The sequence below is a fragment of the Megachile rotundata genome, chromosome 13, assembly GCF_050947335.1.
Source record: "Megachile rotundata isolate GNS110a chromosome 13, iyMegRotu1, whole genome shotgun sequence".
Lineage (NCBI taxonomy): Eukaryota > Metazoa > Arthropoda > Insecta > Hymenoptera > Megachilidae > Megachile > Megachile rotundata.
In genome coordinates this window covers 13858189-13878197 of record NC_134995.1, presented here as the reverse complement: position 1 = coordinate 13878197, position 20009 = coordinate 13858189, and the positions used below count along the sequence as shown (strand labels likewise).

The 20009-nt window shown below is 41.4% G+C and overlaps 3 protein-coding genes across 23 annotated transcripts in view; all 3 read right to left on the bottom strand.

Annotated features, from left to right (window-relative positions):
- Positions 1-9079, bottom strand: part of LOC100877689 (uncharacterized) — a 49501-nt gene extending 40422 nt beyond the window's left edge. For 8 of the 16 annotated variants that reach the window (XM_012280844.2, XM_012280845.2, XM_076538545.1 and 5 more), the window contains exon 1: positions 8697-9078. The gene's annotated coding sequence lies outside the window, so the exon portion shown is untranslated. Of the gene's footprint in view, positions 1-8696 lie in introns of all 16 variants that reach the window. The other 8 variants (XM_012280840.2, XM_012280841.2, XM_076538543.1 and 5 more) reach the window with 2 other exon arrangements.
- Positions 9080-10601: 1522 nt separating this feature from the next.
- Positions 10602-12465, bottom strand: Arr1 (arrestin 1). Its single transcript, XM_012280851.2, has one exon. The coding sequence runs from the start codon at positions 12407-12409 to the stop codon at positions 11279-11281; it is 1131 nt and encodes a 376-aa protein (XP_012136241.1). The 5' UTR covers positions 12410-12465; the 3' UTR covers positions 10602-11278.
- A 2414-nt stretch (positions 12466-14879) lies between these two features.
- LOC100883947 (kinesin-like protein KIF9) lies at positions 14880-19945 on the bottom strand. 6 transcript variants are annotated; one of them, XM_012280854.2, is made up of 15 exons: positions 19731-19945; positions 19504-19655; positions 19310-19403; positions 19043-19222; positions 18794-18979; positions 18515-18729; positions 18089-18442; positions 17930-18023; positions 17756-17852; positions 17560-17681; positions 17360-17494; positions 16898-17296; positions 15710-15850; positions 15140-15646; positions 14880-15065 (listed from the first exon to the last, which is right to left on the bottom strand). In XM_012280854.2, the coding sequence occupies exons 1-15, from the start codon at positions 19842-19844 to the stop codon at positions 15012-15014; spliced, it is 2844 nt and encodes a 947-aa protein (XP_012136244.2). In that variant the 5' UTR covers positions 19845-19945; the 3' UTR covers positions 14880-15011. The 6 variants fall into 6 exon arrangements, with proteins under 6 accessions (XP_012136244.2, XP_012136243.2, XP_076394670.1 ...); XM_012280853.2 differs by having other exon boundaries at positions 19504-19945; XM_076538555.1 differs by having other exon boundaries at positions 15140-15634; positions 19504-19945.
- Positions 19946-20009: the final 64 nt, after the last annotated feature.

Genomic DNA, 20009 nt, shown 5'->3' with positions numbered 1-20009 from the left:
TGCTTGCAAATCGAATAGAAACTGAGACGACATTCTAGGTCTGTGTCGTGATAGAAAGCCGTACAATCATTCTTGCGACTCGCGAGGAAGCTCGCTCGGTGACCGTTAATTTTCATCGTTATCGAACCATTCGTAATCGCGAAAAAGGTCGAAAGAAAATCCTATCAAGATTTCCCCGTGGATAATAATTCTCGAAGCGCAAGTTGCTCGTGCAAAATCGAGAAAGCGACGTGGACTCGCATCGTAGTCGCTTTCGCGAGCAGATCGAACCTCGTTCGACGCTTCTTCGTTCGCGTGTTTACCAACGTCAAGACGAGAGGCATCTTCGCAAGTAGGCTGCGCTTCGTCGGTGAAATTCGAGGGGAGATCACGGGAATAGATGAGTACTTGTTCCTGACGAGTGCCGGTTGTGACTTATTGCTCTCTGAACTCCGCGAATTCTGGCCAATATGTCAGATACCCGATATATGTATCGTTAACGTATATTTTTAAACTCTTTCTGGTTTCTAAGTCGTTTCCTAGACGACGAATTTAGAACATCTCAGTTTTCGAAAAAGAAATAATTCAAACTGTCCGAAATTCGGCTCGTAAAAGCAAGATATCGTTTTCGAAAAAATAAAAAATCACGATGTGTGCGTGTTTATTTTCTCTAGGAATGCAGCGGTTCACGAAAAGCTTTACGAGCAGTCTATAAAGTAGCCTCGAGATGCACGGTGGCTTCAAGCGATGACAGAAATCGGACCTGTCCCTGTTTTGGAACGCTTCGCGCCGAGAATAGATCGTCCCCGGAGCAGTTTGTTCGGCTACCACTGGTTAACCAACGAATACTGCCCTTTTCTTCGTTTATCTCGAACAGATGTCTTCGACTAATCGAACATCGTTTCAAGGATATCCAAACAATCTGCTCTCTACTCGTCGAATTTTCCGTATCTACTTATGTATCGTATACATGTATCTGACTGCACACACGAACGAACGCATCCAGTAAAAATTCAAAGAACAATTTTGATCTAACGATATAACGAAGTCCTCGGAGTAGAACGAGACACCCGGTGCGTGCAGTTCGGGATTTTCGTAGTTGACTCAGCGCGAAACACTTCCTTTTGACGAGAACCACTCGACCCGCCGAAATATATACGGGCTGACTCACCCTGCACAGGTACCCTCTCCTCTGTTCTGCTTTGGCTCTTCGAGTTCGGTAAGCGCGATTCAAACAAGGAAAATAGAACAAACCTATGACTCGAGGCGGAAGAGACTGCTGGTTTCGCTTACGAACGTGTTATTCATCGGTTTAAATCGAGATCGAAGTATATCGCCGAATCGAGGTTACGCGTCGGTTTAGTTCGTTTCATTTGCAGATTGCTCGAAAGCAACAAACTCGATGGGCTCTCTGCATTTTTTAAAGTATGCAACTATTATCATATGCTTGTCATAAATTACTAATGCGTCTAGTAACGCATAAATGAATAGTCAACGAATAGTTACCACGAATTCGATATACCAGAAAAGAATGAAAACGATCGCATTCCAGATAATCGTAATTGTAGCGTATCTTACTGTACGCGTCAGTTTCTACAGCAATCGAAGCATTAATCACTGCTATGCTAGCTGTAAGGGTTAAGCAGTACTGTTTTATTACGACACTGGAAGTGTTTCTTCCTTTTTTCATTACGATTGACCTAGATAAAACTGCGTCGAAAAGTGGAGAACGGGTTCAGCAGTTTCAGGTAATTGATGGTATCCAGGCGGTATCTAGACGGCTCAGAAGCCATAGCGAAGCCCTAATGATATTAAGGGAACTCTGATATCCTCGTTTCACCACCTAACAATATTGGATTCATTCGTTTCGACGCGACGTGTCCGCGCAATGACAACTATGTTACACGGAGACCTCAATATTTTTTCAATCGGAAGATGAAATAAAGAACGTTGCTCAAAGTAACTGTCATTTTAAAGCGATAATGTACTTGTTATCAAACTATTGGAAATGTTGAACTAAGCCAATCTCTGCCTCTAACCTTAACTGATAACATCGTAAGAAAGTCCGATCGCGGAAACTTTCCCAGCCTGAAGATTTCAAATCTCCGGTGCACTCGATGCTACGCACGGATAAGATAAACGACAATCATCGTTCATATTGGTAGCAGTGGTAAACGCGTCCAATACAATTCATCAGTCGGCAGTTGCGACCGATTGAATCACTCGCTTCAATCCAACTCTGTTGACGATGACTCGTAAGCTCTGTGTAACTTTAAGAACAGGAAGTCAAGATTGTAAACGTCGTTCCGTCAATTGTCAGATATCCATGCAACATTGTCACGTTGTTAGATCTGTCGTTTCTATCTTATCGAACTACTTCGTGCATCTACTGGACACTTACAATAACTTTTTATCTAGTTCCTCGTAACGTACATATGTAAATACATTAATTCCGTAAGGCAGCAAATTGAAATTTTCTCTGCTGTTTACTACCGGTGAAATTTCAAAAAAGCTCGATACGATCTTTCCAGAGGACGAGAATAGCGAGGCACATGGCGTGGCTGTGGGTGCAGCATGTGCTTCGATAATAATCTTTCGAAAAAAAGATCGTGCCAGCTGCGTGAATAATCTAGATGCTATTTCAGCCTGAACATTTCACGTATTACATGTATACGCAAAAGACCTGACGTCAAACAACCTTTTAGATTTACGACATGACTCGTTCGTAGTTGGCCGAGTGTCAAAATCCAGTGTACACTGACATTTTTGGTAGTACCGGAACGAGAAGATGCAAGAAATGACAATCTCGGTAATAATTAGCGCTTTGACAGGTGGTATGTTATGCAATATATTCACAGATTTTAGCATTTAACCGACACCGCTCTATCCAAGATTCTAGCTTAGTAATTTCGATAATCGCGATTACAGCGTGTCTGACTAGTGTCTGTATTCACTGCGACGTCGAACATGTGTCGCGCGAACATTTTAAACTAGAGGAAAAGAAACGAAATCTAATAAAGCCCTAATTCTTTTTTCTTTCACGTAAATGGTTACTGATTCTACCTTTTTTAGGAGACACAGCGACAACGATTCCGAGACCGTCGTCGGCGGCTAATGATAATAAACGCGTTTACAGAAAATTGCGCTTTATGACTCGAATTTGCGATGGAAACAAAGGATCTAATTCTCCGGGCTAAGTTCAGAAAGAAGAGGGATGAATTCCGTCGACAAGTCGAGGAATAATCGCGGGTCTGTGGCGCGACGCGACGCGGTTCGAGCGTAATTTAAATGGTCTCGCGCGCGTGTAGGCGTTACATTAATGCTTCCGTGGCAAATTGCGCTGAGAGAGAAAAGAAAGCGAGAGGAAACGGCGAGATGAACGTAATTTATTAAACATCAACATAATCTTCCTTCGTAAAAACTCTTCGTCTATCGTTTCGAATTGAAACGTTCATTTTTTCCGTGCACGCGAAAAAAATTTGTTAGACGGTAGTAATTGGATACACGAGCGCGATATCGCGTGATTCGATGCAGATTTTACCTCTCCAAAGTTGTTGTTACACCTTCGTATCTGACCTTTTCTGAGAATGTTCTGCACCAAACAAGAAGAATAAACGATTTGAATTTCTCGTTGGAAGATAATCATCTGATTGACCTCTCGCTGTGTCGGTTCTCCGATCATTCGTGTACGTTCTTGCATCAATTTAACGTTTTTATTTGGTTTATCGTGTCGTGTGGCTTGTATCTCACGTGTTTCGATGTGGGAACTTACTCCGACTTTACGGAATTGATCAAGTATTTTCTTTGTTAACGCGTTAACAAGAAGAGAATAAGTAAACCCTTAAAATTCGTCCCCCTAACACGTTGTGTTAGCGTGTTGATTTTACGGCGACGCAACGTCGAGACGCTGTTGATAGGGCCGAGTCGAGTGGCCATACCAAATCGACTCGTTCTTTTCAAATTATCGCAAGAATTTCAAACGTAAAAAAGAACGAGTTCATTTTCACATTCCACAGTTCCCAAATCCTTAGATTTCTGTCGGTATTTGTGACAGTTGCCGCCGACGATTTGTCACAGAACTCGTATTTTTCCTCGATACCATTCCTGTCTTATTGCTCGTTGAAATCTTTCGGTTAGAGAGGTATGCATAGCTGTTAGCATAATACGACGCACGCTTCAGTCACCGTTTTCCTTCGAAAGCTTCGACTTATTTCCGTCGACGACCCAGCACGGATCTAGCACGGATGCAACTATATCTCGTCAGGATACCGCTAAACTCTGATAACACGATTCGTCATCGATCTCCAAGAATATATATTTCGTAACTTCCGGATGTTACGCGACCTTTGCATACAAAGACTGGAAATTAAATCTTTTTATTTGAAGCAACGATCAAGTCAAGCTTATCAAACTATTTTTTCAAAGTGCTCCGATCGTAACGATAACGTACAAGTACGTTTATTTTATTATATCACGCAACAAAACAGTTGGGATAACAAGCGGTTACGACCGTTCTGTTTTGCCAATGATTTCTGGAAGATTCGCAAGAACTACGAGACTTGCGAATTTACTATAAAGAGTTACTACCTGTTAGCTACGAAGTCCTCGATCTCGATCCACAAATAATCGAATGCACGCAGATGTTACGTCGAAAAAGGAAATATGCACTATCGGTTGTGACGACGCGATGCGTGAATCATCGTCTTGAAAATAGAGCGACGCATTTGATAAAATGCTGGAACTCCACAATAGGCTGGATTATTGGCATCGGAACGCGATTCGCGAAGATATAAGAACGTCGATGTTTACAGAGCATTTGTACCGCTAGATCTTTATAGTATATTTATTTTTCTACGTTATTATAATTTCGAATTTTCAACAGATTTTTACAACTTTCACGACTAAAGCGACAAATACTAATGTAAAAATAGACGAATACGATCATGTCCATCAGAGGGTCAATAAAATGGTAGAACAACGTTGAATAACGTTACAGTTACAGTAATTAAATATTAATAATATACTACGTAGGATTATTTTAACAACGCGTTAACGGTTTCGCACGATTAAAAAATAGACAATTTTATTGCAGAAGCTCAGAAATAACAGCGATTGTACCGTAATCGACGATACGATCAGAATGCCGGTCCCACATGCAAATATAATTCTTTTCGCACGAAGTTAAGAGCTCGATCCGTTCCACTTGCCTCGAAGAGCGTCTTTTTTTCGAAGGAAATCTCTGCAGAGACAAGCTACCGGATTCCTGAGAAAGATTGCCACGATTGCTCGGATCGTTTCTTTGTGATCCAGCAACGATGTTCCTCCCACATCCACGTCCGCCGAGTCTGTTTACAATTAACGTCGAACTAATTCGAGATAACATACTGGATCAAAGTGTTCGCATTATACTTTCATGATTCCGATGGGAACCAAAGTTCCTTGCGAACTTTATCTCGTGGCTGTACGAAAATAAAGGTTCGTTCACAGAGTGCAACCAAGACACCTGACAGAGGAGGAAAAAAAGGAAAATTGCTTCGCAAATCGATGATCTCGAATGTCCTCCGAGGACAGCAACTCGATTATTCTCTAAAGCAGTCGGATCGTAAAAGAGCTTTCTTGATCGCGTTCCAACCGCGAGCGTTCAGTAATTCATATTCAATCTATCGACAGCAGCTTCCCTCTCCCCGTGGAGATCCAATAATTCAACCTCTATCTTCTCTCTAGCGCGCACTTTCATCTGTCTCGACCACCCTCTGGAAAATTTGCGATCGTCCTACGATAACTGGCCCAGTCCAGACAGACGGAACTGTTGCGAACGACGTGCAAAAGTAGAAACGGGAAGGATCGCGAATATGTCGGACCAACGCTCGAATATACCCTGTGAGCCATCTAGTGGAGCAACGTTTCCAACTCCGGAGGAATCAAAGGCTACGAATGCGCCAAGTTCACGAATATTCAAAATTCTTCTCTCTTACGAGCTTTTAATCGATTCGCGAACCTCGAATCGCTTTTAATTTTATTCGAATCCTTCGGATGTTTAAAACTATTAGAGGATATCTTGCAAAGAAATACGTAAACTATACGTTGCGTAGAAGACGCAAATTCCAGTTTACTAAACATCCGCGATTATCTTAGATTCGAGCAAAGTTCGAAGCTTTCTCTATGTATTTATATCCGAAGCAGTTCATCGTTGACGAACGCCGTACGTGCAGCATCCTTTTACAGGGAATTACTTCGCCCCTTCGACTTTTTAAAGCCCCTTTTGCAAAACGGGCAAGGGTGTTTCGCGCTCTACCGTTCTGCCACCAGTTTTCTCTTATGCGAACGCTTTCGTTTCTCGTTTCGCGCAAGTGGATATCTATTTATAACGTTATCGTAATCGATTGCTAAACGAACGTTGAATATTTTATAGCGGAACGCTTTATTTTACAGCGAAACGTCTACCGAAATATCCGAAGCAGGCATCGGTTGGTCGACGACGTCTCCAGCAGCGACAATGTTGTCGATAAAGTGGCAACAGCAGCCATAGAACGGCAACTGGGACAATGGTTTAAAGGTGACTAAGGTTCTCAACGAGATCGAAGCAGAAATGGTTGTTCGCGCGAAGCCAACGCGGGTACGAGCGAGTGAAATCGATGCGGGTCGATGTTTTGCCACGAACCATCGCGGATGGTATCATTTAGCCGCAGGAGTATCTCTAAATTGAGCCGTTTCGCACACGTGGAAAAACGATGCGCGCACTGTAACGTTGAAATATTCATTCGGTCGACTACGCGTTAATAATGCCGTATGAAAGTATGAAGCCATTCGAGGTCGACGATTCGTGTCCCTCGATTTTCGACCTCGATGATAACGAATCACCTCGCTAACGCGCAAATTAACTTCGCTGGATAATAGATTGTCTTGCAGAACCGTGCTCGCTAGGTTTCGCTAATTTTATTATTAAGTGTGCGTATCAAAACTGTTAACAATAACTGACAGAATCCAGTGGAAGTGAAACGCCGAATGGTCTGCTATACCAGTAAACGAAGTATCGAACGCGTTGGCGAAAATAGATTCTCGAATCGGTCGAATTTCAAGATTTTCAAGACCTTGATCCCGTTGAATCTCGCGGTCTTTCTCTTGTCCGTTGAAACGCTGCTTGAAAGCAAACACTCTCGCTTTTGGAGCACCGGTAAACAGACGCGCGTGCGAGAAGACGGAACAACCCACGTACTTATATACATGTACCTTCCAACGGATAAACATACACGGTAGCTTGTTTATAAGCGACGAGAGTGATATGTTAATCGTGATACGTGCTATCGGAGACACAATTTCTTCCGGCACGATGAAATTCGTCGTTATCGAGGAGAAACCGGCGCGATCAACCAGGTTCGAGGTTCGTGATCGTACTGTCAAATTCCTAACCCGGTTAATCGTGATGGCGATACGCGAAACTGTAGGAACCATAGTGGCTGGACTACGGATTACGAAGAGCAGCGGTACAGCGACGAATCGAAAGATGGTGCCGCAGTATTTGAACAACGAATTTCCCCTGCGAATACTAAGTGCACAGAGTGTCGTTATTCGAGTTATGACTATAATCCCTATCGCCAACCCGTTCCCTTATATCGTGCCACGTTCGTAACGCGATTTACAATTTAAATGCCGGGATCATATTTATAGTACAATTGAATTTAAACCCTTTCACCGCTATCGACGTCCACAGAGGCTCGAGAAATTCGCCATGGCCCACCGTGAGCTAATTAAATTCGACTAATCGTAAGGTATCGTAAGGTCGAGTATCCAATCACATATTGCGATCGTTCGTTGTTCGAAACGTTCTTCGTTTCAACAATACAATTTATACGTCGATAACGTAAAAGTTACGTTATGTAATATTCGAGAAATAAAAATTGCAACAACGAATAACGGAGACGATTACGGATAAAATGAGGAGGCAAGGGGTTAAACGTTCGTGTCCGGGTTTCGCGACGCCCCTGAACCAGCCGGGACCAACTCGAACCGAGTTCCTCCAGACCACGGGGCGTTCAAGGTTGCGAGAGTTTCGCGTGAAATTACGTTCCAAGCATCGGCGAACAAACTCGTTCCTCCGCTCGCGTGTACGCTTTTCGTTCGTTCGCTTCGAAACGAAAACAGGCAGACACATCGAAAGAATCCGTCGAGAGAAGAAACAAACAAGCTTAGCAACCCCCTGGCTCGTTTCTCGTAACAGAACTAAACGATACGCGACGCGTATTATATCGGGACGTTTCCGAGCAAATATTTAAGCGAGCGAACAACGAACCTCCGCCCACCATCTTCCCAAACGATCCTTTCTCTCCGGTTCTCCGTGTCCTCCTCCTACTCCTCCTTCTTTGCCCTCCGCGATTCTTTCCCTTCCACTCGTTCGCGTGTACCGAACAGAGAAGAATCTTTTCGACGAATAAACTCGTCGCGAAAGAAAGGACGAAGAGTGGTTCCGCGCGAAATTACGAGATCACGATACGTGCGTGCATGCGTGCATACGCAGGGTAGGGCGAGCGGGCGGCGAGAGAGGACAGGAGGAGGAAATCAATGCCACCGTCTGCCACTGCCGTGGCTACAGAAGAGAAACTCGTCGCCGTGTTTCGCCGGTGTCTGTTGCGCGTACGTACAACACCGCTGGCAAATTCGAGCCCGAACAGGACGAGAATAATCCCGAAGCGAACAGGATTCCTATAAAATGTACTCACTCGGTTGTTAGCGTGGAATAGTCCTGAGTGTGTTCGTCCTTCTCGCGTCGAAATCGGCTGGATATTACGGACGGAAAGAGAAGCTTCCCTCTCGGTCGTGTGCGTAGCTCCTGTCGCGGGGGATGCTCGAAACGCGGCACAAAATCGAATGCACGAAGGGTGTTACCGATAGCCGAACGTACGAGAGAACACCGGTCGAGTTAAAGGAGAAGAGAGCAATACGCCTGGTACGACACTCGGCGCGACACTGCCTCGAGAAACGAGACTCTTGCTGGGCGAGCAAAGGGGTGATGGAGGGGGCGCATCGAACGTACGTACCGAATAAGGGAGGCAACCACCGCTCCGTTCACGCGGGTGTCTCGAGCCTGACTGACGCACCGGCCAAGCCCGCCAACCGCCGACTCGATTCTCGCTCTCTCTCGCCCTCCTCTCTTTCCCCTTATCTCGCTCTGCTGCTCTCCTCGATGCTCCTGTCTCTACGCTCTACGTGTACGCCGTACGTCTCTACGTGTTTCTTCGACCTCTCGCTCTTCCTTCGATCTCGACCACTCGAGCGATGGGATCGACCGACTTTCGAACAACGCCAACCTTACGATCGATCCTCTCTTTCCGTCTCCGTGTCCAATAGTTTTTTCTCTCGCTCGATTCTATCCTAAAATCGTACCGCGCCGGTTATTGTTCTCTACAACATTTGCACCGAATTCAACTCGTACTCGATTCGCCCCGTTTTCAGCCCTTACGAAATACGCGAATCCATCGCTATCGCCGACTACTCCGTTTCTGCATGCTCCCTCTTTCCTTCTGTATCTATCCATCTATTTATCTGTATCTATACCTGTCTCTGTCTCGTCCCTCTTCGATTTTCGCCCTTCCCTTTTCTCTGTCCCTACATTTTTCTGACCTCTCTTTCTCTAATTTTATCTCCTCGTCTCCCTCCATCTCGACCCTCTATCCCCTACCATTCCGTCTGCCGCTGCGTACGTCCTCGTCGCTCCTCTTACGGTTCTCCTTCTCGTTTTCTCTCCTCCAACACCCACAGGGTGGTATCGTCGGCTGCCCTTCTCAGGACCTTCCACGCGAGGATCCGCGCGCGTCCTCGTGTCCTTCGATTTGTCGCAGCCAAGATATACCTGTGCGGCCTTCCAACGAAAATAGACCTTCGTCCTCCGTTCGTTTCTCGGTCGAACTGCGCCGATTTTTTTTTTACGCACCACCTTTTGTTCGAGCCGTTTGCCCTCTCCACTTTCATCGAAATTGCGGATAATTCATCGCGGTGCGGGCGAGATCGATCGACCGCGCCGCCTTTCCAGACGTTAAAGACGCGTTCTTACTATGCCAGGATAGAGAGCAGACTCGTTTCATCGACGAGCGACCTTTCTCTTTGGAACAGACGCTTTTTCGCGAAATTGCCGGACAGATTGCGTAATCGTCTCAATTTTATCGATCCCTGCACCCCTTTTACATTGCGACTTCGTTTTCTTAGTTGGATCGATTGCCTCGAATACCGACAGTTACTCGTCTTTTACCGTCCTTTCGTCGCGTTCTGACCTCTCTTCTCTGAAGGGCGTAAAACTGGCTTCGAAAGGTTTTCAGGAAACGCGGCGAGATAAATTTCGTTGACCCGTGGAAAAATCGTCCCGCTATCTACTTAACGAAGTTGATTAATCGCGAGATATTAAGGAGGAACAGTCGTCCCGATTACGATACCGTGCGCCTTTGTTCGGTAATATCTTAACGAGGACTAGCGTAACTCGTTCCTCGAGGCGAGGCGAAAGGAAACGCGGAAGAGTTTCGATGAAAACCTCTCTGCCCTCTTCGAACGATCTGCTACAAGTTCGTACATGATCAACCATTTAAGTATCTTTATTGTTACATAGAACGAAGGAAAAGGAGGAACGTATAATCTTGTAACGGTATACATACGGATATTTTATTCGTGAGAATTTCATAATTGCAACACAACTATCGTATAAACAAACTATATTTGCGTGTACTTTTAGGATTACGCGGATCTCTAACTCGCATAACTCGAACTTTCCTCGCGCAAAAATTTTCTAAAACTGTCGATCTACCTCTTCGTTTTCGTAGATCGTGTAGTAGGACATTTTATTGCTTTCAACGAGCACAGTTAGAAATTAATCGTAATCATTACTAGTAGTAGTTATACTAGTCACTCGGAACTATTAATCGGATTCTAACTTGCACGCTACAGATATATTTGATTCCATCTTTACTCACAACGCCATAGTTGGTCCAATCTATACAGTTACGTAAGAAAATATCGGAAGTACTATTTTCGTTTCCCAAGTCTGATCGTATTAACACTATCGCGGAGCTAATCGATGACCGGCACTAACGACTCTAATAAATATAACCTGACGATCGGAAGTAAGGTTCTCGGGAAAACGTCTAATAGTAACAGAAGGTGATGGAAAGCTAAAGTCGTTGCCATCTTTTCAGAAAATATTACGTAACAAATTATTTAGTACAATCCGAAACTCGTCGATCAATCGATAACCAATTGCTGGCATTGAACCTAAAGCATCAAAATTACGCTCGTTTGCTCGAAGGAACGATACTCTCTAGCTTTTAGGCTTCTTCTCCTCCGTAGTATCCTCGACCTCTATGTTGTCCGCGTTCACCACCTTGATCCGATTCGTAGGCTTCGGTCTCATCAGGATAAACGGCAACTCCGCTGACAATTCCCCGCCCAGTGCTCCAAGATACAGCTTCACCTTGACGGCGTAAGAAACCACGATGCCAAAGGAATCGCGAACATCCGGCGAGGTGAGCAGAGTGCTCGATGCTAGCTCGCTCTCTTCTCTCTTCAATCTCCCGTCCAAAGCGATTCCCCTGCGATGCTTGTTGTTCTCCAGCTGTGGTTTCAGGTACAGTACTTTGGTCAAGTTCGAGCCCGGATTAATCGGGCAACCATCTTGCGTCTCCACCGCGTCGATCACCGTCCTGAACTGGCCGTTCTGGAAGATCACCACGTCGATACCTTGCTGCACCAGCGCCTTCATCTTCTTCACGACCTTGTTGCTATTGTTCCTCACGCACACGTTTACGGCTATCCTTTCCCCGTGATGATACAATTGTTTGTCCAGGGTCACCTCCAGCTCGAGATCTCCTGGACTCAAGAGGAAGTCCTTGCGAACGACGGTGCACGGCTGGCGTCCCTGTTTCGTTGGCGCGTATTGGATCTTCCTGATGCCCATCGATACGGTGCTCCTTTTGTGGGTGATGTCTGTCTCCACCTCGCCAGAATAGATTTTCACGTAGTAGCTGACTCCGCAAGGTTCGCCCGTCTCGTCCTCGCCGGGTTGGAGGGTCACGCTGGACGGTGCACTCTGAGGGAACTTGAAGGTAAACGGTATGGCGTTCGGTCCCAGTTTCTTCAGGAGTCTATCTTGCAGTTTGGTCAGATTGTCCTCCATCTTCTTGGTTGCCGGAAACAATTGCTCGGAGATCAAGTAGAGGTCCTTTTGGAAATTTAGACCCATCACTTCGTCCTCTTCCCGGCCATAGCGGAAACTGCAGACCAGTTGTCCCCAGACTTTTCTACCGGTGTCCACGTAATCTTGGTCCAGCAAAATTACACCGTCCACCGGCTCGATTCCTGACAAGTAATCGATGTAGTCTCTCTTGCCCAGATAGAGGGCGATCTTGCCGTTCGGGGAGCATTTCTTGAACACCTTGAAGTTCACCACCATTTCGAGTACGTCGATCAGCGTCCTCCGATCGTGCTACCGTTCTCGACGACTGGAACCTAAGGGAGAACAACTCCGTTATATATGCGAATACTGCTGCCATGACGTCAGGATCTTTCAAGGGTTTCCGAATCCATTCAGCGTCGCGGATAAATGAACCTCTTTCGCTTCGTGTCGTCGCTAACCTTTTAGCGTGCACCCTATAGCTTGTTTTCTTAAACGCAACAACCAACACGATATATTATGGAATGCTAGCTGATCGATGATTTTCGCGGGCTTCGTCTTGCTATTATAATCTCTTCGGGATCGTGTTTATTATTTGTCCGAAAGCTTCAACCTCTTCGCGAAAGGGCGACTGTGTCGCGACGCGTAAGCCATTTAGAACAGACGATACTGGGTTTCGTTAATATCGCTAATCGCGTATTAGAGACCTTTCCGCAAAGAATGGAGCTCTTCTTCTATGGCATTCCTGCTACGATTCGTTTCCCTTAAATTTCAAATTTTCCCAAGTACTGATTATTTGTTGAGAAAAAACAAACTTAATCCTCGTACTTAGCAAACTGTACGAATTTATTTCTCTTCGATTTCGGGAGCCATCGAGAGAGCCGAAGGCGAGCGAAGCTCTTATACTTAACTTTGCAACTTCTTTGTCCGCGTTTTTCTTTTGCACCACTCAACCAATTCTCGTCAAATTTTGCATGCACATGCGTATGTACAACCAGATGGCCATAGAAAAAAAAAATTTTAATCGGACTTGCCACGAACGAATAATCACCGAAAAAAATGATCCTAAAAAGTGAGGGTCCGAACACGCATATTAGGAAAATAAAAAAATGAATATTTCGGCACTTTGACGACGTAGTACGGTTCCTGAGGCATTTAGAAACAAATTTCTATTAGGGTTTGATGCGTTTTGATGCCTAATAAAGGCAGGAAATCAATTTTTGTCGAATTCGGTCGAAAACGGTACAGGTGGCGCCATCTAGCGGCGAGCGGTGGAACTACGAAAAACTAAAATTTCGATTTTCTCGAAAACTAGGGACTTTTCCGAAATTCTGAGATATGCAAATTGCTCCTTGTGGCCTAAGGAATCGAGCGAATCTAATTATAGCTGCCTAGGACCATTATTAAAGAAAATAGAAAAATAGCCCATTTCATGGACTAAAAAATTGCCGTCCATCTAGCGGCGAAAGTTGGAACTACAAAAATATAAAAATGCGATTTTCTCGAAAATTAGCGAACTTTGAGTACTTCTCAGGCTCAGAAAGTGTTATGTGGTCACATTAGAAGCAATATAATGCAACAAAAGCTTCCTAACGGCTTTAATAAAGAAAATAAAAAAAATGTCATTTTATGGAGAAAAATTGTGGCGCCATCTAGCGGCGAAACTACGAACTAAACTGAAAAAACGTATGTCCGTACACGCGTTAAAGGGTCAAATAAAAATTGCTTTCCTGGGCTTAATAGGCAAAAAAATGAATAACTTATTCAACAAAAATTGCTTTGAAATGTCTAAAGAAGCATACTAAGTCGTCAAAGTTGCAAAATATTACTTCTTATATTTTTCTTTAACGCGTGTTCGGACATACGTTTTTTCAGTTTAGTTCGCAGTTTTGCCGCTAGATGGCGCAACAAATTTTCTCCATAAAATGCCTTTTTTTTTATTTTCTTTATTAAAGCTTTCAGGAAACTTTTATTGCTTTATTTTGCTTCTAATGCGATCACATAACACTTTCTCCACCTCGGAAGTACTGAAAGTTCGCTAATTTTCGAGAAAATCGCATTTTTATATTTTTGTAGTTCCAACTTTCACCGCTAGATGGACGCCAATTTTTTAGTCCATGAAATGGGCTATTTTTCTATTTTCTTTAATAATGGTCCTAGCAGGCTGTAACTATATTCGTTCGATTCCTTAGGCCACAAGGAGCAATTTGTATATCTCAGAATTTCGGAAAAGTCCGTAGTTTTCGAGAAAATCGAGATTTTCTATTTTTGTAGTTCCAACTTTCGCCGCTAGATGGACGGCAATTTTTTAGTCCATGAAATGGGCTATTTTTCTATTTTCTTTAATAATGGTCCTAGGCAGCTATAATTAGATTCGTTCGATTCCTTAGGCCACAAGGAACAATTTGTATATCTCAGAATTTCGGAAAAGTCCCTAGTTTTCGAGAAAATCGAAATTTTAGTTTTTCGTAGTTCCGCCGCTCGCCGCTAGATGGCGCCACCTGTACCGTTTTGAACCGAATTCGACAAAAATTGATTTTCTGCCTTTACTAGGCATCAAAACGCATCAAACCCTAATAGAAATTTGTTTCTAAATGCCTCAGGAACCACACTACGTCGTCAAAGTGCCGAAATATTGCACTTTGCATGTGCAGTAGAATTGACATAGGCGGCTCGAAAGCGCGCCAACTAATCGAAATTTAAAAGAGTCACGTGTTAAATTGAATCAGGGGTAATGTTTAAAAATGCATTTTTACATATTCTAGAACGTTACATTTTTATATAACTTAACAAATATGTGTTTTATTACAAAATAGAAATATTATAAGAAATTAATTACAAAAATAAATTAATTTTCTTTTTACAACAGAAATTCTTTGTATTATTTTCGCTTACATTTAATTATATCCCCAATCTCCGTGAAAAACTTCTGTTTCTGCATTAGGAAAAGAGAAATTAAAAATGAATATATATATATATATTGCCTACAAACATTTTTATAAACCTTACCTCGATAATATCATTTAAAAGTTCCTGCAGTTTTTTATATTTATTTTGAATTCTCTTGGCTAATTCTTTCTTCTTATAATCATTTAGAGATTCTATAAATTTTACATTGTGTTTGAGGACTGCTCTCACTTCTTCACAATAATTTTTTAAAAAAATCTTCAAGTTCGAATATACTGTTAATTGTAGATTCATCTGTGATCCATTAAGTATCTGCAGAAGTATTATTTCTATATTTGCCAAGATATTCCTTTGATTTATTATGTTATGAAAATATCGAATTTCTTCCTGAAAAAAAATATCATCTTCATCTGATTCTTCGATCTCTTCCACTTCCATGGGAACAAACTCATCCTCATTTTCTTCGTCTGTTTCTTCAAATTCCAGATCTATAGGTACAAACTGATCCTCGTCTTCATCTTCGTCTATTATCTCCTCCTCTACAATGTCATTTAATTCCTCGACCAACTCCTTGAATTCTTCCATGTCTTCCCTTAACTGTGTTTTATACTATACCAGACAATTTATTGAAGAGACAGTAAATAATTAACATCTTTCGTGCTTCCAACTTACTCTTGTATAACGATCCATCATATATAGCAGGTCCTTATATTCGACCGAACTTGTTTTATAATGATCATACAATTCCTGCATTACGACTACGTATCTTTTCCCTTCCTTCAACAACATATCGAAATACTTTTCTTTCTTCAACTAGCAAAAGCATACAAATATTAATCTTTCTTATAAGAAATGTACAACAATTCTTCCGTACTTACTAACATATTCTCTTTATTAGCCATTCTCTTTTATTTATTATGATTGTTCGAGGACACTTCTTCGGTGAAAGACAGATTCAACACAGAATTAAGAACGTATTCAAATCCGTAATTTTGACATTACACTTTTATCAGAATTCCGAAGAGAAGAAAATGCTATCATTAAACTTTGACGAATTTTAAATTACCCGCGATTCAGAAGCAATTCTGTACTTTGCAAAATGAATGACGAAATGTAATTGTCGATCGTATGATGCTCACGAATTATTTGGTACATAGATTTCGCGCACAATCATGTTGACTGCCGGATCGTTGACTGAATTTCTGTACACAATTCAGTAACGTGACACCAAGCGTCGGATAAGCCGATTTAACCAACGTTCGTAGACATCGGAAGTTCGAATCGTTCTAATTAGTAAATACAACCAATTTTCTTTCTCTTAATGATAAAATTAATTTTCAAATAAGATGATTTTAACGCGAATTACGCTGACAGATTGCTTCAGGGATTATTTACCATTTTAAAGATCTAAATTACAATAGAATACTTTTATTTTGTTATACATACATTACACTTCTACATCTATTGCTACGAATTATGTATATTTTATTGTTTCTAAATTAATACGCATTCACATGCGGCTACAATTGAAATGCGCTTCTTCGTTCTAGCTGTGTCCTGATACAAGTAAAATGTTGTAATAGAATCAATATGTTAGATATCTTAGTAAACTGGAGTCTCGCTATATGACTCTGAACGAGGCTATAGGATTAATACAAATTGCGAAGCAAGCATATAAATGAATACCCATAGAGATCTAATACATTACTTGCTATACCTAATGATACTATGCCGCGATTTCCGTGCATTACGATGATGGAGCAAAATCATTAATATACATGAAAATCCATACAAGGGAAAATTTTCTTAAGTCAAATAAAAAAGAGCCATGTAACGATACTTCGATATATTTTAATTTACCTCGATCTTGCGAAACATCGCGCGCTGAAACTTGTTGAACTTTTGTCGCATTGTTTCTAATGACTTCTGTTCAACAGGTTCCAACAACATTTTCATTGGCTTATCGTTATGATACAATAACAGATCCATGGTTTTACAGTATTCTCGAAACCCTGATTCTAACTTCGAACACATTTCAGCATACTGCTCGAATAATTTGTCAATCTCGTCCTGTTCCTGTTTCACCTCTTCCTCCAAATTTATTAATATTTTTTCGTGACATAATATATCGCGATGGATCATCTTCTCAATTTCCGGAATTTCCTGTTTAACGTTGTTAGAAACTTCTGGTTCCATAATGTATCGAATTTGCTGATGTTTACTTAATGCATCACGCACGTTATCCAGATTCCTCTTTGCCTAAAAAAATATTGACGGAAATTCAGGGCAAATTAATACCGAGTACTTCGTTATCAATTGTACCTGAAAATATTTTTCCATCGTGTTTGAGAATCTAGGTCGCATGACGTTTAGCATTTTTCCAATTTTATCCAGCATCGCTTTGATTCTTGCGTATTCTCTCTTTTCCTTCAAAAAGTTCTCGAACATTTGACGAACCTTTTCCAATACATATGAATAAGTAATAACCAATGATAGTTAACGATGATACAGCAAATTCTAACCTCTGTGATATCAATTTTATGAATTTGTCCACTTATTAATGAATATTTTTTATTTAGAAGCATTCCTTCCGCGCTAAGCTTTTCTTCTTTTTCTTCTCTCTTGTAAGGTCCCAGAGTCATACCTATTAATATTTTGCGTCAATATTCATAATCATTTTACATAACTGAATATCATTAATGTTAAAATTAATTTTACCAAATTCATTTAAACTTCCAACTTCTTTACTCGTTTCTTCGGTAGATTTCTCAATTTCTTGTATATTCCTCCGACTATCAGTAGGCAAAATATCTTCCTACGTTCGTTTTATACTTTATGTATTAATAAAATAGTAGGTAAAGTTATTAACAATAAAACATTCGATAAAAGTACCTCGGCTGACTGGGTATTCATTTGCGCTGTACTTTTCAGAACATTTTCGTACGTCTCCTTCAACTTAGCAACTTCGAGCTCCGAGGAAGTCAATCTGCCGATTCGATTATTTGTACCTTAAATCTTAATTCACATTGTATATAACAAAGATGATGGAACCTGTTATATAAATCCTTGATAATCTTCAACAGTGTTTGAGCCTGAGACACATTAAACAACGTGAAATCCGAAATCTTGCCATCCAAAAATTTAAAAACGCTACGATTAATTTGCTCCATTCGTGATTTCGAGACATTCATTGGAGACTCTTGATGAAGAAACAAATCGTTCATCATCAATTCCTTCTTCAAAGCGTTCACCTCATCCTGAAGTCTGTACAGCAACAAATCGGGCTGACATTGAACATTTTCTTTAACTCTGACTGGTTTTAGTTTTGCGATTTTCGCGGTAAATCTTAGAGTGGACAATGTGATATTCAGATCCTCCTCCTTGATGCGAATGTGCGATATGAACCTATCAAAGCATTAAATATGAAATCGTTAAGTTTTTAATTTGATCGATTGTCATGAATTTTCTTTTAATCACCTGATTATGGACGAGACAGAAAACGCGCTGCCTAAGATTTTCAATAAATTACTAGAACGTATCAAGGTACTAGCAGATATTCTTTCTTCCGATAAGTACGAGAAGAATTGCTCGAGTTGAGTCTTCGTCAAGTTAGCGATACCGACATCCATGGCCGCTTTCCAACAATTATTTTTCCCTACTGTTCCTATTCCAGCCACTTCAACGATATGCATCTACAAAAAAAGCAGATGATTGAATTTTGGGACCTTGGAAACCTTCGAGGCAGTTGATTTGTACCTTGGCCATAGTCACAGTACCCCAAGATGTAATTAAGCTGATGTTAGACACATGAAAAGTGATCACAGCGGTAGCTAAATGAGATACGGAATACCTCGAACCTTTTACGGTTGATCTTCTAACTTCTCCTTCAAATATTTTTCTAAGAGCCTCCTCCTCGTTCTCCACGAGTACCATAGAAATATTCTACAGTGTTTACGTTTAAAATTTATGCAAAATACTCCCATCATTGTTTTGATATCATAATACCTTGAAAGGATCTCGCTCATTTATTCTGACCCTGTTCTCAGTATCGTAAATCAACAAGTCTTTTGCTTCTTTTCCATGCAGTTCGACGTAACTGACACAATATTGTATCTTGTTACTTTTCTTCCTGTGCATTTTCTCAGCAAACATATCGGATATTAGCCGTACAACCAAACCCCTGTGCTAAGAAAAGAAACCTAATTATTATATTCAAGGTCTGTCGAAACGAAACGGTACTATAAAATTATGAAGTGCTCGGTAAAAACGAACCTCCCAATTGTTCCTTACACCACTAATCGTGAAGCTCTTCCCCGATCCCGTTTGCCCGAAGCCCATTAAAATACAACTTACTCCGTCTAAAATTCTTAAATTTGATTCCTTCAGTTTTTGGTTACGATTAGTACTATTTGATATTTCTTACGAAACAAAGTGCCTGAGGACGAAAGTCTTCAGATATACTTTACTTTGGCACAAGCTCTTCCGTGGAAACACGATACACTTCTTCTTGGGAGGAATCGTGGAATATATCGTCAATTTGAAAACACCAATAAGATGGTTTTTTCACTGTGGCTATCCTGTTCGGTTGCATCTCTTGCAAGCATCTTATGTATATTTTCTGAACGTGAACAGACATCCAATATAATAATGAGAATATTCGTGAAATATTTAATACAGAGATACATTTAATTACTTTTCGTTCTGTATCGATCTTCGCGCAAGATTCGCAGCTCTTTTCGACTGGGAAAACTCTAACGAATATTTTTATATTTTTTTCATTGATATTCGGATTGTCGTTATTCGTCATGTTCAAAAAATTAATCGAATATGTGTCTATAGGTTGTTTGTTAAGTTAATTGTACGAAGTTATGAAAGATGAACAGAGTTTGCTTGGATGTTCATGTTTTTGGTGAATTAGTTTCTACTACTTTTATATGTACATTTTGCAGGATTTTTTTAATAAAATTGCGAT

Coding starts and splice junctions, on each gene's coding strand:
- LOC100883947 (XM_012280853.2), bottom strand. CDS start 19,844: ATGACGAATAACGACAATCCGAATATCAATGAAAAAAATATAAAAATA. Junction 18,024..18,088: donor ATCAAGGATTTATATAACAG/GTTCCATCATCT, acceptor TCGAATCGGCAG/ATTGACTTCCTCGGAGCTCG. Junction 15,647..15,709: donor TGATGGATCGTTATACAAGA/GTAAGTTGGAAG, acceptor TGTCTGGTATAG/TATAAAACACAGTTAAGGGA.
- Arr1 (XM_012280851.2), bottom strand. CDS start 12,409: ATGGTGGTGAACTTCAAGGTGTTCAAGAAATGCTCCCCGAACGGCAAG.